The 27,038-nt window shown below is 39.6% G+C and overlaps 1 protein-coding gene across 8 annotated transcripts in view; it reads right to left on the bottom strand.

Annotated features, from left to right (window-relative positions):
* The window catches only part of Shab (Shaker cognate b), a 327,591-nt gene that overhangs the window by 231,300 nt on the left and 69,253 nt on the right, over nt 1-27,038 (bottom strand). For 7 of the 8 annotated variants that reach the window (XM_072306433.1, XM_072306436.1, XM_072306434.1 and 4 more), the window contains 2 exons: nt 15,184-15,570; nt 11,427-11,657 (listed from right to left, as the gene is read on the bottom strand). In XM_072306433.1, coding sequence (XP_072162534.1) covers nt 11,427-11,657; nt 15,184-15,522 — 570 coding nt within the window. In that variant the 5' untranslated portion in view covers nt 15,523-15,570. Of the gene's footprint in view, nt 1-11,426; nt 11,658-15,183; nt 15,571-22,460; nt 22,576-27,038 lie in introns of those variants that run through there. The other variant, XM_072306438.1, reaches the window with a different exon arrangement.

The raw sequence follows: 27,038 nt of genomic DNA, 5'->3' as shown, positions 1-27,038 counted from the left end.
TAGGTCAAGTCAGTTGTCAATCTTTATACCAAGTGCAGGTACCAACATAATTTTTTGTTATTGGGTGGACAAAAGACACTAGCTGCAACGCAGCGATTCATAGATTCAATTGTTTCCAACCGATCCGTGATTTGGCGTCAATACTTTGGATAAAAGATCACGATGGTTCCATTATTATTAATTAAAAACATCATTTAATTTGACAACAGTTCTGTGTGCGTTTCCCACTGTCTGAAGTTCAGTAAAAATAAGGACTCAATTGTGGTGGCCACATTCTTCATGATTCAGTTACTTCTCAACCAATGAACACCAGATTCGTTTCATACTTAGAGTTTCGCCTTGTAGGATCAATTTTTGATTGGCTCTTGCATTTCGGTGAAAGCGAAAGACCGAGTATGAACCATGGAACGAAGGGTACAACAAGAAACAAACGGAATGAGAGAGGGAATGTAAGTAGGAAATGGTAGGAAAGCAACAAGAGCAAAATAAACAAAACCTCGAAAATAAGAAGGAAAATTTTTATCCAGACGAATTTCTACTTCAATCTTAAAATACATTCTCCTCAAAACCCTTGTTCTTTTAGTGCATTTTCACGATATTCTCAGTTTTTGCTGCCATGTGTGCCGAATCAGAATCAGCATTGGTGCGCTCTCTCGCGGCTAACGCCGAAACCCTAGTTTACACTTTCACTTTTCTCCACCAGTAGCGCTCTACTTTCGTTCCGGTTCTCCGATTCGCTCTGAACCAAAGATTACTAAGGACTCCAGATAGGTACCGCATTTGAATAAAAAACGGCCTCCTAGTCGCCTGCAGCTCCAGGGTAGGCAACCTGTTTAGCGGTATGCCATACTTCGAGCTAACGAATAGACTGTTTGCCGTGTGTTTGACCTGTTTCGCCGTGCTGTGCTAAGTTTGGTTAAAGACTCAATGTATTATATTTTCTTGTGTTTTAAATCGTTACAAAATGCCGAGCCCCCCCCCCCCCCCCCAAAAAAAAAAAATTAATGCAAATATCTCTGCTCAATTTTCTGAGTCCATTTACCATGACTAGTGACTAAAATGAACAATTTTCGCGATTTGCCGGTCATAATCTGCACATTTGAAGTGCAATTTCCCATGCACTTCCATTACAGATGGGCTAAAGTATGGCATACCGCTACACAGGTTGCCTACCCTGGCGCTGCAGGCGACTGGGGGGCCGCTTCTTTCCTACGGCAAGTATACGGCGTGCGGTATCTGGAGTCCTTAGTAATCTTTGCTCTGAACTTCCCAAATCCTACACCCAACTCCGGGAGCCACTGAATGCTTCAGTTTTGCTAGCTCCTCGTATAGCCAGACCTTTAGGTACTTATTCACCCAAAAACGACCTGATATAAACTACAAAAACCCTCAAAAACATTTTTCGGGCAAAAAATCCGGTCGAGGAAATTGACGTGTCACTTCCTTTTAATCAAGTATAAGATAGGCAAAAACCTTTGATGAATTCCCAAGGTCCACTAAGACTAATAATCATCAAAAAGTTCCAAAAACTTACTCTAAAGGAAAAAAATAAAATGAAAAATAAAGCCCTTGCCAAAAATAAATAAAAAACCAATTTTGAGATAAATCCATCGAATGAACTTGAAATCACAAAATCGGTCAAGGATGTCAATTGAAACTCTCCCCCCTTTAATTATGAGCTCCGCAACAAGCGTGACTCGCTTGTACCTTTTCATACACGAGCCGCACGAATTCATCTCTTCTTCTCTCCTCTCCTTCCGTCCATGGACAGAGGTCCAAAATTTTTCGGATTTACTGACGCGACCGGCGGCGGCTCGGTGCGTAAACATGGGTGGATTACTAAGATTACACATTAGTCAGAGAGAAACACGTACAACCTGTCGACTTAAGTGGGGCTCATTCCGTGAAGGGACTCAACTCCTCCACTATAACAATTCCACTAATAATTTTGCGATTCAGAAATCTCCTCACTTGTCCGGACCTAACGTGTCTGTCGAAATGTCATCCAGTGGTACAGATGTATTTTATACTTAACTGATAGAGTATAAGAACAATTATTACTTATAACCTACCTACCGTCCAAAGCAAATGGTAAGCTCCCTGAAAAAAAATCCATGTTTCAGATGAATCATGTTTCGAAAAAGTCTAACATGTGGTTATGGAAGAATGGGTCGACTGGTGAAACTGCAACCGACTTGAAGTCGACATCAGGGATGATAAGAAGGCACCGATTCACTGAGAGCATCGAGCCGCAGCCGGTCGCGTCAGTAAATCCGAAAAATTTTGGACCTCTGTCCATGGACGGAAGGAGAGGAGAGAAGAAGAGATGAATTCGTGCGGCTCGTGTATGAAAAGGTACAAGCGAGTCACGCTTGTTGCGGAGCTCATAATTAAAGGGGGGAAAGTTTCAATTGACATCCTTGACCGATTTTGTGATTTCAAGTTCATTCGATGGATTTATCTCAAAATCGGTTTTTTATTTATTTTTGGCAAGGGCTTTATTTTTCATTTTATTTTTTTCCTTTCGAGTAAGTTTTTGGAACTTTTTGATGATTATTAGTCTTAGTGGACCTTGGGAATTCATCAAAGGTTTTTGCCTATCTTATACTTGATTAAAAGGAAGTGACACGTCAATTTCCTCGACCGGATTTTTTGCCCGAAAAATGTTTTTGAGGGTTTTTGTAGTTTATTTACTTTACAATATTTTCGTATCAATCATTTTGAAACTGAATGATGAACAGAATTGCAAGAATATCATTGCTTCTAATCATTGAACCAGATCTGGGGACGTTTATTAGTGCTAAATTAGCCACAACTCCAACGCGAGCGTCCGTGGCAGAGTGGCAGCGACACTCGGCCGATCACCGAAGTTCAGCAACGTCGGGCGTAGTTAGTACGTCGATGGGTGACCGCTTGGGAACCCGGGCGCAGCGCTGCTTGATTCTAGCGAACACTGATTGTCGGGTTCTCTCAGCGTCACTCTGGTGACCGTGATGAAAATTAAGCCTAAGAACGTGCAGCGCGCCTTAATTTAAGAATTTTGGAACTTTTTTTTTCAGTGTGTGATAACATATTGGTAACATGTTGATATCATGGTGATAACATGTTGATATGATGGTGGTAACATGTTGATATCATGGTGATAACATGTTGATATCATGGTGATAACATGTTGATATCAGGTTCCATTCACCATTTTGCTACCATATTGGGCCAGACCAATTTGTTACCAACATGTTCATTTGTAGCAGGGCTGCAAGACGGAATTTTCCGCGTCGTAAAGTACGGATTCTCGGATTGTTCGATTTATGGCAAGCCGATCTTGTCGAGATGCAACCGTAGGCCTAGGTCAACAAAGGAAACAAATGTCTTCTCAACGTCATCGATGCGTGCTGGAAAAAGGCGTGGGCCAAAACCACTTAATTTGAAAACGGCAACGGATGTCATCGATGCCATGCAACGCGTTCTTAAAGCAGCCGGAAAGTCACCGAAACATTTACAAGTCGATATGGATTCGGAATTCTACAACTCAAAATGTCAAGCATTGATAAAGCGTCACAAGATCAATATGTACAGCTCGTACTCTACAACCGAAGCCTCTATTGTCGAGTGATTCGACCGAACGCTCAAAAAGAAAATGCACGGAAAAAAAAGATTTCCTGAATTTAAGTAAACGCGTCTACTTGGATTTTTTACTTATTTCAAAACGGGTTTGACTTGGAAGAAACTAACGGTTTTCTTAATGTAAGACAACATGATTCGCTTGAAACAAGCGAATCGTGTTTTCTTAAGTATAATAAACGTTGTTTTAAAATAAGCCAACTTTTGCTTGAATGAAGAAACCAGTTTCTTTAAAATTAGTAAACGGGGAGAACGCCTTCTGAGTCCGGCCGTTGCCTCTTTTTAAGTCAACAGCATGCTTGGTAGAAGAAAATACGTTGTGTCGAAAGAAGAAACCGGTTTCCTCAAAATTAGTAAAAGGGGCTAACTCCTTTCGAGGCGACCAGATGCAATTAGCAATACGCCCGTTGATTTTTTACAATTCAACAGTTTGCTTGGTACAGTGAAACACGTTGCGTTTAAAGAAGAAACCGGTTTCCTCAAAATTAGTAAACGGGGCGAACGCCCTCAGCGGGGGAGGATGCAATAAGCCAGACGCTGTTGCCTTCTTTTAACCCAACAGCTTGCTTGGTAGAAGAAAACACGTTGTGTCGAAAGAAGAAAACGGTTTCCTCAGAATTAGTAAACGGGGCGAACGCCCTCAGCGGGGGAGGATGCAATAAGCCAGACGCTGTTGCCTTCTTTTAACCCAACAGCTTGCTTGGTAGAAGAAAACACGTTGTGTCGAAAGAAGAAAACGGTTTCCTCAGAATTAGTAAACGGGGCGAACGCCCTCAGCGGGGGAGGATGCAATAAGCCAGACGCTGTTGCCTTCTTTTAACCCAACAGCTTGCTTGGTAGAAGGAAACACGTTGTGTCGAAAGAAGAAAACGGTTTCCTTAGAATTAGTAAACGGGGCGAACGCCCTCAGCGGGGGAGGATGCAATAAGCCGGACGCTGTTGCCTTTTAATAACCCAACAGCTTGTTTGATGAAAGAAAACACGGTACGTCAGAAGAAGAAACCAGTTACCTTAAAAGTAGTAAACGGAGTGAGTCCCTTCCGCGGGGAACGGATGCGGCATGGGACATGTGCGGTTGCCTACTTTCAATATAACATTTTGCTTCGAAGAAGAAACCAGTTTCCTTAAAATTAGTAAACCGGATGGTGACGCCTCCTATGAGAATGATACATGCAATTGCTACCAGATGCCGTTAGCATCTGCTTAAACCAACACCATTTATGACGGAATAAAAGGAGACGGAGGTTAAAAAATCAAGATGCCCATTATATTTGTCTACAAAATAATTTTTCTTTAGGGAGAAATTCATTTAATGTGTCCTTTGAGAAATCACTCATATGCTCGGCGTCGACAAAAAATTAAATAAAGAAAGAAGTAAAGAAGGAGAGGAAGAGGAAATATTTGCGTTGTTTTAAATAGATCGGCACTGTGCATTTGAAGTTTTAATTTTTATTTCTAAATGAAGGGGGCCTCATATGGAGGACTTAAATACTTAAGTAGATTGAAGCCGGGAGTTTTTTGCATTGCCTCAGTTCAGTTTCATCGGACAATGTATTTCCTCGCACTAAAAAATCGCAATTTTTTTTACTTATTTCATTCCTTACTTTTCCTGTCCTGATGAATGAAAGATCCCTCGCAGATAGAATTAAAAAGGGTCAAATAAAATGCATGCTTATGCTAAGGGCCGAGGAAGAAATTAAAAAATGTGGAGAGAATCATACTTTTCAGCATGTCACCCACCAAGTTGACAGATGAAGATAATCGAATAACTCTGCTGCTACGTAGTGTTTACACTGTTCAATATCGATTTTCCGGGTCCCTTTGATTTATGAACGCAACGATGGAGTGGATCGAAAACAAAATACAGTTTTTTCTGTATTTTCGAAAGGAATTTGCGAGTGCAAAATTGTTGATATTTAAAACTTTGATTCATTTGTGTTCGGGGAAATTTTGGGTCGAAGGGCCTGTCGGGACCGATCTTTCCGCCCCCCCTCCCTCCACAGTCTTGTACGGATACTCATAAGAGCTCAACATTTGTTACCGTACTTGAAGCATTTGACCCTATTTACATTGTTTCCCTGCAAAATAGGGTGGATCCAGCACTTCTTTACCACCTTCCTATCAACTTTAGAGAGTGTAACGAAAATGAAGTGCAGCTATACAATAAAATATTAGAACGTCACGCGTGTGATTATGTAAACTGAGTAAAATATAAGAGTAATCGAAGATTGAACTTTTTTATGAATAAATTGTGACTGTCCACGGAAAAAGATGCCTTAATCCAGAAAATCTCAAAGCTTATTTTTCAAATCTTATTTTTTAAAGTAAGGAATTAGAACTATTAATGTTTCTTTTATAGTGCTCACATTCTTCCTTTTCCGCCCGATGTGAATTAATTAGAACTATTGAATAGAACTATTAATATTCTAATTGAAATAGAAAAGTCTAATAAATGGTCCAGAATAGTCTTGAATATTATAATCGAATTGAATAGAACTAGTAATATTTAAAAAATGTAACAATCTCAGTCATCAAAAATAAAAAGTTATTGTTTGAAGAGTTCCATTCTTTATTCTTATTTTTTTAAAGTCAGCGATTCTTCAAGAAAAAATGAAGAGAGAAAATTTTAAAGAAGGCGCATTGCTTTAAATTCTTTTTAAAGAGATTAAAAATTAATATAAGATGGGAAAGAAACAAAAATAAACGTAAAAAAAAGTGACAACAATAACACGCATATTTCTTTTTTGCTCCAAATTAATCTTTTCGGGTTCAAAAAATCTTAACCCATCAGGTCTCACGCATATTCACTATCATAATAATGGTGAGAGCCTAAGTCAATGACTTATATAGTGTAAATTCGGCCGACGTAGACATAAGCCCCGATGGCTAAGTAGGTAGGGTGTTAGGTTCGTAAACTGTAGGTCCCAGGTTCAAATCCCGATAGGTAGGCCAAAATTTGCAAGTCGGTACTTGCCATGTCGAGTCTTCGATACTTGCAGATATACAATTGAAAATTTTTTTCATCAAAAATTCGATAAATTAAACCATTTTTTGCTATTATTGATCAATAATAATACATATGATATGGGTGCAGTGTGCATACCTGCAGTGACTATTTACTAAATTTAAAACAACAATTGGCTAGAAATAAGTAAACACGCCTGGGAGTTAGGCAACATCCATTCATGCCGGGCGTCCCCGTTTACTAATTCTAAGACAACAGTTGGTTTCAATACAATAAACGCGCATTCCCGTCCAACACGCCGTTTACTAATTTTAAACAAACCATTAACTTGAAGCCAGTAAATGCACGTGGGAGTTACGCAACTGTTTCCTATTTCTAAGTAAACAGTTTACCTAGATCAATACGACGGATACTCACTTCAAACCAACGATAATTTCTTAAATTTAGGAAATATTTTCACGGCATGGAATGTTTCCTTTTTTTAAGTAAACGCTTTCTTCTTTTAAGGGGACGTGGAGCGTTGGATTGAGAAAACGCTATTTCTTGATCCAAGGTAACTCCGTTGTCTTAGTTCAAACCTCCGTTTCTTGTCGATACTTTTTAAGTATCCAGTTTACTTGGTTTAAGACGGCTTCGCCTTGTATTTAGGAAACATTTTTTTCAGTGTGTGAAAAGAGTTCAGCGCGCAAGGATGGTACAAGGGGGTAGATCTATTACCAAAACTCATGCGTGAATATAACGGGAGCATTCATCGCACCATCGGAATGAAACCAATTTATGTTACCGAAAAGAATGTGCCGATGATCCTGCATAAGGTTCGTAGGTTGCCGCTGAGTAATACTGAAAAAAGACGTTTGGTCAAACGGAAACTGCAAGTCGGTGATCACGTCCAAATCTCGAGACAAAGCCATGTTCGAGAAAGGATACACACCAAACTGGTGCACGGAAATTTTTAAGATTGTCAGCGTCAATCCGACCGCTCCGATCAAGTGCGATCTTATAGACGCGCACGATACGATCAACAAAGGAAAATTCTACCACGAAGAATTCAAACCCACCAACTATATAAGGGTACGTTCCTTGTGGACGAAATGCGTCGTAAGATAAACTGGGCCTCCGTCAAATGATTGGGTCTAGACGCGAGTCGAAACATTTGGATCGATAGTAAGGATTTCATATGCATTGCATTGATTCATTCTCTTTTTAGTATCATCAGGAAGAAATCATGAACGATAAAATAATTATCATCACTATCGTCGTCGTCGTCGTCGACGTTGGAGTGTATTCCACACTTCCACAGTGGTCGAAAACTCATCCCAAGCAAACATCATAATGTGCCCGATCTGCGTGGAAATCAAATGCGCACCTTCTACCTTGACGGATGTTTTTCTATTCATCTTGCCTTTACTGGCCCTCATTTGTTCCGTTCCGTACGTGTACTCCATGTGCCTATCGTCTGACTGCAAGTTTCGTTTCACCAGGAGGTCCCTTTAGAAAAAAGATCGAAAATTCAATGGTATAAGCGTCGATTTAAAGTTCACAGAAGGAAATGGGATCGATGTTTGTGGTTGACAACATTAACTTTTTATAACGATGACGCTTTTAAACTTGTACGTTTTTAAACATTGACGTTCTTAAACACGGACTTTTTAAACATATATGTTATTAAACGTGGATGTTTTTTAAATAAACGTTTTTAAACATGGACGTTTTTAATCGGCAATAATAATTTTCCAAAGAAAAATAATTTTTTGATTCATTAAACTTAAAATTGCAATATCCGAACTCAAAAGCTTATTCCAAAGTACTCAATACCAAAGTCTAAGTTTCTGATACACACCGCCCTGCCACTTAAAATTAAAATTCCCGAATAATACGCTGCTCTGAAGTTTGCAATACCATACCCATCCGGATTTGATTTACCTCATTCCGAAGTATCCCATGTCAGATTTTCATTAAATTTTAGCACAATTTGGGAACACTATGCATACAAATTATTTATGTTCTCGCGCCATCTGGCAACACCGTGAACTTCGATTTTGTCAAGTTTCACCAATAATTAAAGCATTTATTAATTTTTGCAACGCCTGGCAACGCTTTTGCATAACCTTTAAGTTGAGGGGGCTACATACACCATTGCATGACCCGCAGATTGAAGGGGCAACATGCGGCATTGCATAACCCGCAGATTGGAGGGCAATATGTAATACTCAATCTATACTATAAGCTCCAAGACCTCCTAATTTTGCGAAACTGGTAACGCTTAGTTCCAGCGTTCTACCGGGCCGATTTTCATGATTTTTGCGGCTATCGACGGGCAATTGCCTCTAGATAAGCCAACTCTTTTCAGATTTTCAAACTATGGCCCAGGTTTTTTTATATTACGTGGTAAAGTTGCGAATTCTCCCATTTAAACAATGTAAATTTATACTTTTTGTCATAGTTCGTTTGAGCGTTCTACCGGGCCGATTTCCATGATTTTTGCGTAAATCGACAGGTAATAGGCCCTAAATGAGCCCGCTGCAATCAGATTTTGGAAAAAGGACCCAGGTTTTTTTAAAATCACGTTATAAAAGTGAGTGAGTTTACAGAATGCTCCGGTACTGCTACCGCTATGCGCGGGAGGATGCGCAATGGTCGAGGAGGTTGCGCAGTAGCTGGGTAGCCTGCGCATCACCTCTACACTTATCTACACAAGATTTCCGCCGGTTATCTCAAGATTAGCGGTGGCCGAGTCGTCTACGACGTCGGAAGCGTCTTCATTGATCAAGGTGTGGGTTCGATCCCAGACTCCAGAGATACTTAATAATTACCTGATTTAAACTGTTCGTTGTTTTACTGTAATATTTCATCAAGCAGTCATTCCAAAACGCGTCCTTTTTACTTCAAAAAAATTTTTTTTCTTTATTCATCAAAACCAAAAATTATTTCATTTTATTAAGTATACCTCATATCGAATTTTTTTAGGGGAAAAATAAAACTAATACTAATAGGAGGGTAAAAATAGGGCCGCGAAGCGGCCCATCGATGGCGCGGAGCGCCTTCGGGGGGTTGGGCCGCGTAGCGGCCAGGGGGCGTAGCCCCCTAGTATATATATAACCCGTAAATTGAAAGCGAAATATGTAATATTCATATATAGAACCCAAAAATGAAGGGGCAAGATACAATACTTTTGGCAACGTTACCACATTGTCCAATACCCTGTAATTTTATTCATATTTTTCCGCACAATTTGGCCATAAACTTTTGTGCTGAAGTCTGAACTTTCATTATACTACGTTTGATAGAGTTTGGCACCATAAGTTGGTTGACAATTTTTATCGAAAGTTCCCTAAAAAGCACGTCTTGTTGTACGTGACAAATCGCATAATTCGTTTTAGATTTAAGGATGCCCTGTCGAATTTTGGACCAATAGGAGCCGCAGTGTCCTGCAGGGCTCTGTTTTCTTCCCTTCTCTTATATTCCTTACTTACTGCCGATGTCCCTCCTCCCGATGATGAGGGTGAGATAGTTTTCGCTGACGGAACAATGATAACGATTTCCTCCAAAGACTACCAAACTGCCCACAACAAGGTGCGATACAATGTAAATAGGATTAAAAAATGGACAGCAAAGGATAAAATATTGCTGAAGTGTTCCAAATCAATTGAAATCATATTTACTAATAAACGTAAATTGCTCATTTTTTCATTAACTCTTAACAATCACGCAATGCCTCGCGAAAAATCTTACAGGTATCTCGGTCTCCATCTGGATGAATGACTGCGTTGTAAAATCCAGATTGAAAAAGAAATTGCTCAAATCAACTTTAAGTTATTCGTGAAATGGTATGGCTTATCGACCGAAAATCGAGGCTATCATTACAACTAAAGATTCTTCTATATAAGAACACCATCCGACCCATTTAAGCATACGAATGCCCAAGGGGCTCCGCCGCCACATCCAACCTTTTAAAGATTCAAACCCCACAAAACAAAATCTTTAAACAAATAGGCAACTCTTAAAGGTGCGAACGGAATCAAGATATCTACGAAGAGCTCGGTGTACCTACAATTGGTAGCATCGTACATTTCTATCAGATCCTATGAATGGCGGCTACGCAGCCACCCAAATTCGGAAGCATTCGCACTTTAAGACTGGGCAGGGTGCACCAGCAGGCTTAAACGCCGAAATCCGCACGACCTTGTGAGGATTTCCTCAAACATTACTCTATAACTTAGTTCATGACATGAATCCATATCCATATTTTCATGAACATCGTTCAAAATTTCAAACTTCAGGGACCTATTTTATTTCTTGCAGGCCTTTCATTCTCTCTAGACCTGTCTCTTTCCTGTTCCCTAGCCCTCTCAAGCCCCCTTCCTCCCACCACCACCGCCCCTTTTTTGCAGTGTCGGGATTATACTTTATAGAATCTTTTACATACCTATATCCTACCATTGATAATTTATGTCTTACCACTGTGAATAGTCATCCCGTAAGTTTATACTTTTATTTTCATTTGCTACATTTATTTGTATTCCTATTATTACTGTTACTCTATTTAAACTAGATATCCCTCTCTCATTGAAGGTCATCAGAACTCTGACAATATGACCGACACCAAATGGTTTCGCGCCCATCCTATCAGGTTAATTCCTCTTTCTTTACTCATAAGTATGAATTCAGTTTTTACTACAAGTGCAGAAAAATTATTTTGACCCTAAGGGGTCCCGTGTAATTGTTACGTGTTAATAGATTTGTATTTTTCATTAATGAGGAAGAAAAAAAAAACCTATCTTATCGTTAGCTAGTTGTGAGGAAGTTTCCCATGCAGTCTGGATCTTTTCTGATAATTTACCTCCAAGTCGTCACTGAAGGCGAGGACACACATCTCGTCGACAAGGTGCAGCTTTCCGGTGCGGTAGAAGTTGAGGATGGAGGAGAAAGACTTGGGATGACGGTCGAAAAAATACTCGTTGTCTACAAGCGAGTAGTCATCGCACAACTCCGTGATTGCCTCGTGCGTGTTGCAGTCCCTTAGCCGACCGAGCCGCGTGTGCGGCAGCCGCTCCAGTGTCCGCCACAAGACCTGCCCGCAAAAAAATTCCATATCAACTACTGCAACCAACTCACTCCAAAGTTATACAAGGTGATAAAAAATCTGAACCCCTTTTTATCCTTTGATGAGTTTCGGGTAGAATTTTAAACATAAGGGTGTAATCTCAGCTCAGAAATGTTGTAAAAATTGTTAAAAAGTAGCTCTTAATGTTCGATAAATATTCCCAAAATTTTAAATTTCTAAGTGAAGCGGCTCTAAAGATAACCGTATTGAAGTTACAATTTGTCACCGTGTGATCATATGTTATGTAAACTCATCTGATATATATATATATATATATATATATATATATATATATATATATATATATATATATATATATATATATATATATAAAATCTAGCTTTTCCAACAGAGTCAATCTTCCGGGAGAATCTGTGCACGATGGAAAAAACCCAGGAATTGTTCGATTTCGTAGCCTAAGATACATAAGAAACCATGTATTGCACCCCTATTAAAATTTCCTTTCTTTTCCTAATGCGAAGGTTTTCCGGTCCAGTTTCATTAAAATCAATTAATTAGTTACTGAGATAGCATTTTAGGCAACGTCCGCCATCTTGGATTTTCGAATTTCGAAAATTCGACTAAAAATTCGAGTTTCCCATTCAGAAATACCCCCGGAATAGGTTTCGCGAAAATCGATTGATTAGACGCTGAGATAGCATTTTAGGTCATGTCCGCCATTTTGGATTTTCGAATTTCGAAAATTCGACTAAAAATTCAAGTTTCCCATCAAAAAATACCCCGATGTACCAAGTTTCACTTAAATCGGTCGAAAAGAGCGCCTACAGGGCTTAAACAAACACGCCTCAGATGATTAGACGCTGAGATAGCATTTTAGGTCATGTCCGCCATTTTGGATTTTCGAATTTCGAAAATTCGACTAAAAATTCAAGTTTCCCATCAAAAAATACCCCGATGTACCAAGTTTCACTTAAATCGGTCGAAAAGAGCGCCTACAGGGCTTAAACAAACACGCCTCAGATGATTAGGCGCTGCGATAGCATTTTAGGCAATGTCCGCCATCTTGGATTTTCGAATTTTCAAAATTCGACTAAAAATTCGAGTTCCCCATTGAAAAATACCCCCCGGTACTGAGTTTCACTTAAATCGGTAGGAAAGAGCGCCTACAGGGCTTAAATAAGCAAGTCTCAGTTGTAACAGTTTTCCACTCTGTCCCACTAAACTCGGACATGGGACAGGATGGAACGGGACAAGATGGAACGGGACAGGATGGAATAAGCTGTTTTTTAAGCTTTTCTCTAACAGTAAAGACAATTTTGGTGGTTTTTTTCACGGAATATTTAGTAACACGTCCTAGAGGATCGGTATAAGAGAAAATGTTCCCTAACGCTTACTTCGGAAGTATTTTACGAGCTGATATTAGTGTGTGGGTGTATGCTTGACGCCCTGTTAGTTATCGTGTATAGCATTCTGTTTGGCATCATTAATGACGTTAATCTTGCACAAAAATTTGCGAATTTCAGAATTTTTGCCATGTACGACGTGAGAACTATTCAATCAAAACAAAAGAAGTCGTTTTTGGAAAAACCTCAACGTTACGGCAATCATTTAGAGCTTATTACATCGTTGCCATGTTTCTCCTGACTGTTGCTGACTGTTGCTCGGGACAATGATTCTAGCGCGTGAAAAAGTTATTGATGGAGCACAAAATAAATTGACATATTTTTTTTCTCAAATTCAAAAGCATTACCTATCATTTCCGATAAAGTTTTCTTATATAATCACTCTAGTTATGCTGCAACATCGATTTAAAGTCAGGAACCAGGCACGGGGGACACGTAAATTTGGGACAAATGTAGGCAATTTGCACATTCAAAGTTCTCCTAAATTTATATTTCAGTCAAAATAAAGTTGGAAATAGCATGTAATAGTCAACAATAGTGTGGAAAATGAGAAAAAAATTTGATCTGCCCATGTTTCTCAGATTATGACGATTAAAACAGCTGGGGACACCATACAGGGTGTTTCAGACCACCCGTACCAGGCCTTTTTCTCGGTTGGTTTAGGTCGTACGAAGTCGGAGACTGCTGGGTTGAATAGGGAACTGACCCCAAGGAATCCGAATTTTGTGGTCCCGAAACCCCCCCCCCCAGCCCTCCCCTTGGGGGGGTAAAGGGGGGGTCACGATGCTAAAAGTCACGGTTCCCGACCGAATTGCGGATCGATCGAATGGAATTGACCCCTAAAAATCCAAAATCGGACCATCCAAGGCCCATAAATGATCCCGTAAAGAGGGGGACAGTACCCCCCTCCATAATTTCTCTTTGGTCTCAAAATTGACGTAAATTCTCCAGAAAAGGACGGTTTCCCAGGTAATCGACCTCGAGAAATCCAAATTTCATGGTCCCGAAGCTCCTCCAGCTCCCCTTGGGGGTAAACGGGGGGGCCCAATTTTAAAAATCGGGGCTCCTTTCCGAATCGCAAATTGATTGCATCCAAATGGAGGAGCAGAACACATTTACATCTTAAGTGACTCCTAAGAGTTCTAATGGACCCCCCTGAACGGCAGAAAGTAACCCCTGAGGAAGGGGGCCTCGCCCCGCCAAAAATTTCTCAGGATTCCTCTTTGGTCGCAAAATTGACTTCGATTCTCCAGAAAAAGACAGTTTCCCATGTAATCGACCCCGAGGACTCTAAATTTCATGTTCCCTGAGCTTCTTGGGGTCGATTACATGGGAGACCGTCTTTTTCTGGAGAATCGACGTCAATTTTGCGACCATTCAGGAATCTTGAGAAATTTTAGGTGGGGACGAAGCCCCCCCTCCTCAGGGAGTTGCTTTCTGCCGTTCAGGGGGTCTATTAGAACTCTTAGGAGTCACTTAAGATGTAAATGTGTTCTGCTCCTCAATTTGGATGCAATCAATTTGCGATTCAGAAAGGAGCCCCGATTTTTAAAATTGGGCCCCCCCGTTTACTCCCCAAGGGGGGCTAGAGGAGCTTCCGGACCATGAAATTTGGATTTCTCGAGGTTGATTACCTGGGAAACCGTCTTTTCTGGAGAATTTACGTCAATTTTGAGACCAAAGAGAAATTATGGAGGGGGGGTACTGTCCCCCTCTTTAGGGGATCATTTATTGGCCTTGGATGGTCCGATTTTGGATTTTTAGGGGTCAATTCCACGTGAAATTTTCCGTGCTTTTCAATTCTGATGCGATCGATCCGCAATTCGGTCGGGAACCGTGAATTTTAGCATCGTGACCCCCCCTTTACCCCCCCAAGGGGTGGTGGGGGGGTTTCGGGACCACAAAATTCGGATTCCTTGGGGTCAATTCCCTATTCAACCCCGCAGTCTCCGACTTCGTGAGACCTAAACCAACCAAGAAAAAGGCCTGGTACGGGTGGTCTGAAACACCCTGTATTAGACGCTTATTTGAACTCACCCACTTACTCTACATCTAGTCGTGTTTGCCCTATGAACTTCGACTGACTAATTTCGCTTGATGAAATAACAACTATTACTAATGCTGCTGACCTCGTGTTTGACGCCTCCAACGTTGATAGAGACTCGGCGGTTCAAGGCTTTGGAGCGCATGATCATGAATGGCTCCGGCGGAAGGGAGGATAGGGAGCGGGAGTGAAGTCTCTGCTGCTGGAGCATAAGGGGCGGTTGAAAGGGAGTCGACAGGAAGTGGTTCTCCTTCTCCTTCTCCTTCTCCGAGGCGGTAGTTGCGGCTCCGGGCCCAGGACTCGGTACGGGTCCCGGGCCCGGTTCCAAACTTTGCGGCGTTGTTGGGGGGCCTGGCCCTGCTGGGCTTTGATCGTTCCATTGCAAACCTTCTGCGACTGCTGGGCCGTCACGGTCGGCTGCCATCGGCCCGCAGCTGCCCTCCGCTCAACTTCACGCCATCACATCTCGTTCCTGAAACACATGTTATAGGATATATTTCTAAACAAGCATGTTACTCCTTAATTTAGCAGGGTATGCCATTTGTCATACATCTCCCCACTCTACCCAGAATGCATTGTTGTTCTAGAATCTTCCATCATGTGCCTGTTACAGTAAGCTGTATTCCATTCTCATTGAATAAAGTAAAGAATAAATAAATTAACAACTTAATTTCAATTATTTCACCCAAAAGGTTATGGGCCTTTAGTTTTGCACTCAAGATAGGTATTAGTGTTAGCAAGTTTCGGGTTTAAATGTGCAATTTTTCGCCAGTGTATGAAGTCGAAGTCTAACCTAAACGTACTTCTTCCAGGACCCTTGAATTATTGCAATCAATAATCATGAATGATAATGTGAAATTTATCAATGTGCCAGTGTTCTCCGGCACTAATTTCAACAACTGGCAATTCAGGATTCGCTCGATCTTGGAAAGAGAACATCTTCTCGACGTAGTGGACAACGACCCAGAAGCAGATGCTGTTGCCAAAAGTAAGAAGGATTTTGATGTTTTAGATGCTAAGGCCAAAGGTATTGTCATACAGGGTATCAAAGACAAACACTTGGATATCATCAAGGACTCCAAGACTGCCAAGAAAATGTTGGAAGCATTAAAAGCTGTCTTCGTCAGAAACAGTGCCTTTTCGAAATTGACTCTCTGGCGTAAATTACTCACGTTGAAATGTCAATCCTCTGACACATTAGAGGACCACTTCATGAAATTCGATGAAATTAACAGGGAATTAGAAGAAATCGGAACGAAAATCGATGAGTCTGATAAAATTTGCCTTCTACTCATCACTCTCAGTTCTGAGTACGACACCGTTATCACAGCCCTCGAAACGGTCCCTAATATTAAATTAGACTTTATCAAAGCAAGACTATTGGACGAAGAGTTAAAGATTAAAAGCCGCAAACAGAATCAACTTAAAAATGATTCAAGTGAAGTTAGTTTCAAAGCCTCAAACAACTACAGTGGATGCTATATTTGTGGCGACACAAATCATCTAGCCAGATCCTGCCCCAAGCAAGACAGAAATAATAGCAACCAACAGCATAATGGACGTGGTCAATACCACAATGGTCGAGGCCGTGGCCGAGGTAATCAGCGTGGATGGAATCAACGCGGTAGAGGTAATTGGAACAAAAGGGAGTCAAAACAAGAGTCAGCTCACTCCTCGTCTGAGATTTCATTCGTAGCATTCAAGAGTACCGAAAGCAGTTCATCATCCTCAAAAGGTAATATTTTCATTCTAGACTCAGGCGCAAGCAATCACATGGTTACATTAGAAACCGCTAAGAACATGTACGATATCAATGAATTTGAAAACGAATCCACAATTGAGATAGCTAATGGTGAAGTAATGAACGCAGGAGCAAAGGGGAAACTGAGATATTTCTGTCAGAACAGAACAATAGTAATTGAAGCGCTGATAGTGAGAGAGGATAAAACATAACCTACTATCCATTAGAGTACTTCTGGCAAAGGACCATAAAGTTATTTTCAGTAGAGAAAATGTAAATATTTGTGGAATAGGATGGAAGATGGTATGTTCCTATGATAATGGCCTATTTATTCTTGATGGTCAAGTTGCACAGGATAATTGTTTGTTAAGCAACAGAAAAGTGGCAGACTTGTGGCATCGTCGTCTTGGTCACATTTGTAATGCCAGTCTACGTACACTGAAATTACCAGAAACGAAAGGAATATGTTCCACCTGTGTTGAAGGCAAAGCAACGATCTTTTCGATTTTATAAATGAAGTAGAATGTCAAAAAGGCGTTAGAGTCAAACGAATACGTCTAGATAGAGGTGGTGAATTTTGGTCAAACAATTTTAAAGACTCAATGCGTAAAAGAGGTATGAAAATAGAGTATACGCAAAGCTACAGCCCATCTCAGAATGGGAAAAGTGAACGGATGAACAGAACGCTACAAGACAAAGTAAGGACCAAGTTCCTAGACTCAGGTTTACCGAAATTTCTATGGGGTCATGCTGTTCAATGTAGTGCTTATGAACTGAACCGTTCTCCATCGTCAAGTTTACAGCCAGGTGAAACCCCTTCCCTCTTGTGGAATAAGAGACAAGATATCAGCAAGCTGAAGATTTTTGGATGTAGAGCTTGGGCAACAATCTTACCCAAAGGTTCTAAATTTGATCCTCGCGCCAAACGTGGCGTTATGATTGGATATTGTGGAGGTGGTTATAAAATCTGATTACCCGAAGAGGAAAAAGTTATCACCTCTCATGATGTCAGATTTGACGAATCCATAATGGAATATCGTCAAAACGACTCGTTTTCCAATAAGGAAGAAACCCAGGATATCCTTGTTACGTATGAAGAAGATAATCAACAAATTGATCCTGATCAAGATACTGAAGAAAAACATCCTGAACCCTCGAATAAAAATGAAATGAAAATAACAAAATGTGGTAGACCAACAAAAATTCCTTCTTATTTACATGAATATGAATTATCTGTTAATTATTGTATGTTAACATATCAAGCCGACCCTAAAACGTTCAAAGGAGCCAAATCCGACCCAGAGTGGAATGAAGCTATCAACAAGGAATTTGCTGCCCATGAGAAACTAGGTACATGGTCTCCAGCCAAGCTGCCAAAAGACAAAATCGCTATTGATACACGTTGGATCTTCAAAACCAAAGAAGACGGTACAAAAAAGGCTCGTTTGGTCGCAAAAGGCTTCCAAATGAAATCAGCGCACAATAAGGATGAATCATATGCACCAGTGTGCAGACAATCTACTTTCAGAATTTTACTGTCTCAAGCGGTACAAAATAACTGGACCATCCGACAGATCGATGTCCCCACGGCATTCCTGAATGGGAATCTAGAATCAGAAATATACGAGTAGAATCAAATAAGTTTTGCTCTACCATGTCTGTCGACTTTTTAGCTCTTCAAAATGGAAAAATCTGACCTTTTTTTTTTTAATTTGTTTAAAATTTTACGCTTAATCAGATCCCAACATCGTTTTAGGCAGTTTTTGCCATTTAATATCAGAATTTTGGCCCTAAACAGCTGAAATGTCCTGTACCGTAGCCTGTCTGTGACTCAAGTGCGCAACTTTAACGCTATATAACCATCATCTTGCATCTAAATACTTCCACTTCTGCTGTAAATTCACACTCAACTTGTACCTAACTTATTATTTTCAGTTATATTCATCCAAATAAGTGAAAATATTGACCGTCTTTGCGTCAAGCAGCCTTGTCTGCGGAATTCGCGTCCTGTACCGTAGCCCCCTTTTTTCAGCATCATTTCTTCCGTTAGAGTGCAGCACTTATGAACTTTGTTTACTTTTTTGCGTTATCGTGACTATCACACGCTGATGTCGAGCAGAGGAAAAAAAACCGCAGTGAAACAGTAAATTTTGACCGTTTTTTATGAGTTTCTAGGTTTAACGACCATCTGGGATGTCCTTACCGTATACCTACCTTTTTAATGCATAAATCACTTCAAACTCTCGAATTTTGGTATTTTTTGATACGCTCTGATGTCTTAACCTCAAATCCAGAATTTCAACCACATGCGTGAATATGCCCGAGCACCATTGCCAATAATCACACGATTTGTCCGCACCGTAGCCGTCCGTACCGTAGCCCGTAGCCGTCCGGTATCGTAGCCCGTAGCTGACGCGCGATGCGGCCGGGTCTACGGTAAGTACGGACAAAATGCGAAAGTCATCCACATATCGGTGCACTGTTTGATAGATCATCCCACTTTACGTTATTTTATCTATCACCAAAATTTGGAATTTAAAAAAAAAGGGAGACGTATTTTTTTTTAGTACGACGCGACTTAGAAGAAGGAGGCTTTTTTTTCGATGATTGCATAGGGATCGCCATCTTTTTATTTTTTTCATTTTGTCTTTTAGAACTTTGAGTCCTCTTTTTCGTCTGAAGTTCATACCAATTTATTCGTTTAATATTTATTCGTTAATAACTAACTTATTTTTTTCTTATCGTCCTTTACATATTTATTTAAGGTGATTTGTGACCACACTTTCGATAAATTTACCTTTTTGTTTTCTTTCTTATTTTGTAAAAGTGCACCTAAAACGTTCTAACGTTTTCAAGCTTGTTTTAAGAACTCAGCTTCTAAGATTTGTCCCTAATTATTTAATGCGTTTACTTTAAAATAAAAGCAGTTCATTATTTTTGAAAAACTGATTTACTTAGGTACTCTTTTTACCTTTATTGCCTGTAATTATTTATAAAAGTGGCACTTATAAGCTATGCTATAACTTAGCAGTTTATTCCCCAATGAATTTCAGTTCTTTATAATTCGGCCCCTGCATACAATAATATTTACGAATGCCTCTTCGTCCTTACCGTAGCCCGTTTGTGTACCGTAACGTTATTGTCCTGTACCGTAGACCAGTAAAAAATTGTACAATTTGTAGCTTTAAAAAGAGCAAATCTGTAGAAATTCTTTAAAAAAAGTTGTCTACCACATCTTCTAAGTTAGTTCTAAAGAAATCAATTAAAATTAAGCGTTTAATTACATTTCCTGGCTTTTTTAGGAGAAAAATGATGGCGCAAAATTCTAGAAATCGGACTTTAGAGCAATTTGGGGGCTAAATTTTGAAAGTAAAAACTTTGAAGGATATTTTGTTTTATTCTTCTACAAGAATATAGCTCTATGAGTGCAAAAAAACTTAAAACGGTATTATTATCGCACGTATTGATAGGAAAACAAGCCTGTTTGGTTGGTCTACGGTACGGACAAAAAATTTAACTTCCAGTGATAAAAGAGGCCAAAAAAAAATTTCTGTTGAAAACGAAGATTGACCACTATTAAAATCGACTTTCCAAGAGTATGAGGACTTCAGAAAACATGCTGAAGTTTTAAAATAACTAAAGTCACTTTTTTAAAAAACGATGGCTCCAAGAGCAAAACTTATTTGATTCTACTCATACATCAAGAAACCTGAAGGTGTAGAAAGCGATAGTCAAATTTACCGATTAAATCGCCCTCTCTATGGACTTAACATTTCATCTCGCTGTTGGAACGACACTTTTAGCAACAAAATGACTAAGAATGGTTACCAAAGATCATGTCATGATTACTGTCTATTTTATAAACAAGGTGTCTACCTGCTTGTATTTGTCGATGACGCAATCGTCTGTGGTGAAAGAGAAAAAGTCGATGCTTTACTCTCAATTCTTTCCAAAGAATTCAAAATCAAGATCATTAAAGACGTACAATGTTTTCTAGGCATGCAAATTCACCAAACTGAAAATTGCATCATCGTTAATCAATCAAAAATGATTGAACATTTGCTTCAAGAATTCCGTATGGAAAACTGCAAACCCGTTGCAACACCCATGGAAGTTGGATTCCAAATCGATGATGGACCTGTCATTGAAGGTATTCCATATCGTCGACTCATCTGCAGCTTAATGCACATCGCAATAACAACTCGTCCTGATATATCTTTCGCGGTTACAGTATTAAGCAGAGTATTGGACAAGCCCACCGAGGTATGCTGGAAAGCTGGTAAGAGGATTTTACGGTATCTAAGTGGTACTAAAAATCATGGTCTCATTTTCAAGAAAAGCAACTCTGAATCACTGGTATGTTTCTCGGATGCAGACTGGGGAACCGACAAGTTAACCAGGAAAAGTGTTAGTGGATGCATCGCATTTCACGGAGAGAACCCAATTGCTTGGTTTTCAAAAAAACAGAACTGTATTTCGATGTCTTCTACCGAATCTGAATACTATGCAGCATCCATTGCAGCTCAAGAAATTGTAAATCTTAAAGGTATTTTAAATGACATTGCTAATTTTTCATCCAAAACTCCAATTTTAAAAATTGATAATACAGGAGCTATTTCCACTGTTAAAAATTTTGAAAATTCCAAAAGGGCAAAACACATTGATATTCGTGCTCACTTTATTAAAGATTTGTTTGCAAAGAAAGTTTTTGATATTGAGTATGTAAGTAGTAATGAAAATGTAGCAGACATGTTTACTAAGCCATTACCTAAAGATACTTTTCTCAAACACAGATCAAAGGCCTTAAGCCAATGTAAATTTTAAATCCTTCTTTTTATCTCGAAAATTGAACAAATTTTTTTTTTTGGAGGGACCATATATACGAATTCCTTTTTCTTGTTTGTGTAATGACTTAAGTTCCTTTCTTAACAGAAATTTGTGACTTAGCTCAAGCGATTCAAAGCTCCAAAAATTATTTTTACACTTTAAATCGAAGGGGAGTGTTATAGGATATATCTCTAAACAAGCATGTTACTCCTTAATTTAGCAGGGTATGCCATTTGTCATACATCTCCCCACTCTACCCAGAATGCATTGTTGTTCTAGAATCTTCCATCATGTGCCTGTTACAGTAAGCTGTATTCCATTCTCATTGAATAAAGTAAAGAATAATTAAATTAACAACTTAATTTCAATTATTTCACCCAAAAACACACAACGCACACCTATCCTTTGTAACATCCTCTCTAGTCTAATAAAATCATTTTTAAGACGCTCGATTGATGGAGAAAGAAAGGGGAATTCAAAGTCTGTAAGTGGGAAACAATCGCATGAATTGCGCGGACCAATCACGCTCGCGCCAGCCGAGAGCGGTTCAGAGGAGAGGAGTTGGGCCGGCGCGGCAGCAGAAAGCGTTCCGCAGCTAATTTGAATCTGCTAGCCGATTATGAACGATCGAATTCTGATCGATTTGAGGAGTTTCTGACAGATTTTAAGGCCTATCGATTTCCGATCGATTTCAAAAAAAAAAAAAAAAAAACGGCTTCCACGTGGAAGCGCCGTTTTTTGGACAACAGATCTAATAAATAAGAAAAGAATCAAGAAAATTAAGAAAGAATTACAATGAAAAGTGCACAAATGATGATTTGTAGTCCGTCAAATTAAATATTCGCGGTAATATTCAAAATATTTGAAAGCGCGCGCGATGAACGGTTGATTCGGAAAGGTTTGTTTATGTACTGCTTACTCTGTAACTCTTAGTCTCTTGGTAAATGTAGGAAGGGACGTTTGTAAAAAAACTTGCGCACAAAACAACTCTGACCGCGGAGCATCAGAGTGCATCGTTCGCATCGGTTTCACCGGTGCAACACATCGGTGCCACCAGCCTTCCCCGGCTTTTGATTGGCTCGCAATTTTCCTCAGTTTCTTTAGTTTGAAAGAAAATTTCTCGTGGAAACCTCTCTGAAGTGCTTCTCAAAGCGACTACAAAGCTATTGATATATTACACCTACCATGTTTCTGTTTTTTTACTTTCAATTTGAATCAAGTCTCAAAAAAAAGCTGTACCTAACCTAACCTCAACCATGGGTGTTCATTTTCATTGCCAAGAGAAAACATTGCAAATAGCCACCAGCAGTTCTCGATCTGAAATTTGACAAATTTTCAATTTAAAATCATCTTTTGTGACCTAAAATGGTTTTTTGTCTTTCAATCAGTGTCGTCTTAATACCTTTTCACTTCAGTTTCTAAAGTTTATGGCATTTCTTCATTGTTCCTTTCGCTCCTAATGGTTGAAGCTGAAGCCACGTAGCTCGTCGGTTTGATCTGCTTTTTTTCCTCGAAGAGGATTTAATTGTGCCTCTCCTTCAAGTCTCAGCTTTAGCAGTGTTACTTTTTCATCATAAACAATTACTTTGGTAATAATCAAAAGTTTACATTTCAGTTCTGTATCTACAAGTGTCTGCATCAGGAATCGTTCTCCGAGAGCAGCATCTCATGACTGCAGCATACAGATGGAAATTAAGCTTGTTTCATGGTTTTATTTGAACAACTTGTGCTCTAAATTTATCGTTGATGTGACAAATGGTGTGTATTACTGTACCCGAAAGCCTAGCGTAGAAACTTTGAGCACCTGTCTCAGTGTGAGCGGTCCTTTGTTGCGGTCAAAGCTGCTCATTGATGACAGTTTCTCAAAGGAAAAGTTTCGATTTGGTTCGGAACCAATTCCGATCAAAGTAACATGATGACAGACGGCCGCACTTTTTTGATCAAAGTGAGATCAGACAGGAGTGCCATCATTCATCATTTCCTGCCACAGGAAACATCAAGTTTTCATTTTAAAATTAAGCAAATTTATGAATTTCAGACTGATGACTCCCGACACTTTGATGCACTTTGATCGGATTGAATTTGATCGTCTATTTATACTGATGACGCATTCTATGTCATTCTCTAATAATTCTTCCATGGCTTATGTATGTAGGTATAAATTAAGATTTAATAAGTATTTCCTTGACGTGAACAAATCTTTCTCAAGCCCTTTCCACACGTTGCAAGTTTTGCTGCAAGTGAGCCGAAAGTGGGAGTCATCACTCATCGATGATCGTGAAATTTGCGTCCCGCCCGCAAATTTCACGGTCATCGATGAGTGATGACTCCCACTTTCGGCTCACTTGCAGCAGAACTTGCAACGTGTGGAAAGGGCTCTAGTGAGTGCTAATCGGACTCCGAATGATTTCCTTTACCATTCCTCTACGGATATTATAGGGAACAAAATGAATCATGTGATTTCAGCCTGATTGTTGAAATTTTTTGTTTGTCGGGACGACATAGATGACATCGGTTAAAAGGCGGAGCGTGATTGGTTGGCCATGTCTTATCGCTGCTTTGTCGTGCCTATGTCAAGTTGAACTCTTGACAAGCTAACGGCACCTCTTAAGTTTCCGACAGTATGTTGTCCATTCCACCTGACAAAGGCACGACAAAGCAGGGATAAGACATAGCCGACTAATCTCGCTCGGTTTTTTAACCTATGTCATCTATGCCGTCCCGACAAACAAAAAATTTCAACAATCAGGCTGCTCAGGTGTGTCTTGTGTTGTTCTTGGTCTAACTCAAAGCTCATAATCATTTAAAATCAATCATCATTACAGGTTTCCTAAATCTTCGAAATGTGCATTGAAATTTCATTGAAATTATTTCCAAGTCATGTCAAGAAGATTTTAATGGTCTTTCACGTTTGGATAAACCTTCAAAAATGTCATTATGAGCGCTTTTATGAATGCTGTGAGCACTAAATGTTACTCAAAATTTCCTCGAACGAAGCGCCGCCCATTATTGTCACTGTTTTTCTTTGATACCTGAATTTATATCTGTTCTTTTTCCCTGAGAGGGGTGAAAAACATCCAAAGCACGTTTTTAAACTTTTTTTTTTCTAAACAGAGTCATAATCAATGCCATTTCTCCCTGTATCGGGTTGAACCTTTGACCTTGCTTGTTCCTTCTCTGCTGCCCTAGGTCAACATCTTTTGAAAATTTGAATGTTTCTATAACCATCTCTTTGGGCTGGAATAAAGGTGAAGCTTCAGACTTTTGAGGTACGGATCCACTTCTCAGACTTTCCAACTTAAATTTTCCTGTTTCAGCATTAACTCCGTCTTCTGTAAAAGTTAAGATCCAGTAGGCATCCTCAAATAATAATCCAGAAATAGGGGGAAAAATCCAGCAACTACATCGAGCCCAGGGGGTGGTTAGGCTTTCTTTAGGGATGTCGATACTTATCCGATACTTGCAAAGTATCGATACTTTCGATCGATACTTAACGATACTCGGCATCGATACTCCACGATATCGATACCATGCAGTATCGATGCCAAGACCCCAGTATCGACGGTATCGATACTTAATCTGATTTGGCCATGAAAAAGGCCTCTTTTTCTTTTTTAAAAAATTCTCTCCCCACTATTTCACCTTCATGATGCACTGTGACAAACGACGGAGTAATCAAGTTTCTCAAAATGATTATACTTCAATAAAAATGTTAAAAGCTCAGTTCGATAAGTGTAGTTAAAGGCTCAAAATAGTTGACTAAGGACGCGAACAGGGCTTTTTCGAGAGAGGCGGAATCTGGCGGATCTGGCGGAATTTAACGGCCGACAGACATACGCACACTCAGAATCACGGCATAATTCAGAAATAGTATCGATGGTATCGATACCTCATAAGTATCGATACTTCAGCTCGATGCTCGATACCGGTATCGATGCTTAGAGTCGATACCAGTATCGATACCGAGTATCGATACTTCCCTGAGTATCGACATCCCTAGCTTTCTTTACATTTTTTAGACTAGGACAGTACCTTCCATTTGCCAGATATTGCTAGAGTCCCTTTGGCAGTGAATTTGAAAGGCGCCTCCCCAGGCAAATGAAACCTCAAGTGCTCACCCCTTCCGAATGCATGGTATTCTATTCATAGGATGATTTGAATTCAAATCATCTTTGCAGAGCAGATGGTTGAAACTTCTTACAGTGTTTAAAAATCTCGGCTCCTATATTCTTTTAATAAAAGAGTACAAATCGACATCATTCCTTGAAGTTCCTGCAGGATTTTCTTCGTAAAGAGAAGAAAAATCACGGCAGTTTTTAAAACCTTCCGTCAAGTGGTTTCCCATTTAGAAAATAAAGTATGACAGGAAGTCTGTAGTGTCACATACCGAGATAAGTGGTAATTAAAATATTCCAAATCATACCATGAACTGATCCTACAGAAATTGTGCACTTCTGATGACACCGCAACACCAAGGATAAAACTGAGAAATGGTCCCAAACTTAGGGCGAGGACTAAATTTTGAGATTGTCAAGAAGAAAGGGTGTGAATTACTATTTCAGGGAGACGATTTTTCTTGATCCATTGAAGACTTTTCCTTTGAGAAACTGTCATCAATGAGCAGCTTTGACCGCAACAAAGGACCGCTCACACTGAGACAGGTGCTCAAAGTTTCTACGCTAGGCTTTCGGGTACAGTAATACACACCATTTGTCACATCAACGATAAATTTAGAGCACAAGTTGTTCAAATAAAACCATGAAACAAGCTTAATTTCCATCTGTATGCTGCAGTCATGAGATGCTGCTCTCGGAGAACGATTCCTGATGCAGACACTTGTAGATACAGAACTGAAATGTAAACTTTTGATTATTACCAAAGTAATTGTTTATGATGAAAAAGTAACACTGCTAAAGCTGAGACTTGAAGGAGAGGCACAATTAAATCCTCTTCGAGGAAAAAAAGCAGATCAAACCGACGAGCTACTTGGCTTCAGCTTCAACCATTAGGAGCGAAAGGAACAATGAAGAAATGCCATAAACTTTAGAAACTGAAGTGAAAAGGTATTAAGACGACACTGATTGAAAGACAAGAAACCATTTTAGGTCACAAAAGATGATTTTAAATTGAAAATTTGTCAAATTTCAGATCGAGAACTGCTGGTGGCTATTTGCAATGTTTTCTCTTGGCAATGAAAATGTCCTGCAGAGATGGAAAATTTCATGAAATTTATTCGAGTGAAATTTCACGAAATTTCATGAAATTTATTGAAACTTTTGAGGATACATTCAAGAGGCCAAGAAACGCCTAGAAACGGTGATTCTCGATATTGAGATTTTTCAGCCCCCCCTGACCTAACCTAACCTCACCAC

Source organism: Bemisia tabaci, chromosome 1, assembly GCF_918797505.1.
Source record: "Bemisia tabaci chromosome 1, PGI_BMITA_v3".
Lineage (NCBI taxonomy): Eukaryota > Metazoa > Arthropoda > Insecta > Hemiptera > Aleyrodidae > Bemisia > Bemisia tabaci.
Note: the sequence above shows the minus strand (reverse complement) of the source record. Positions and strands in the feature narration are given on the sequence as shown.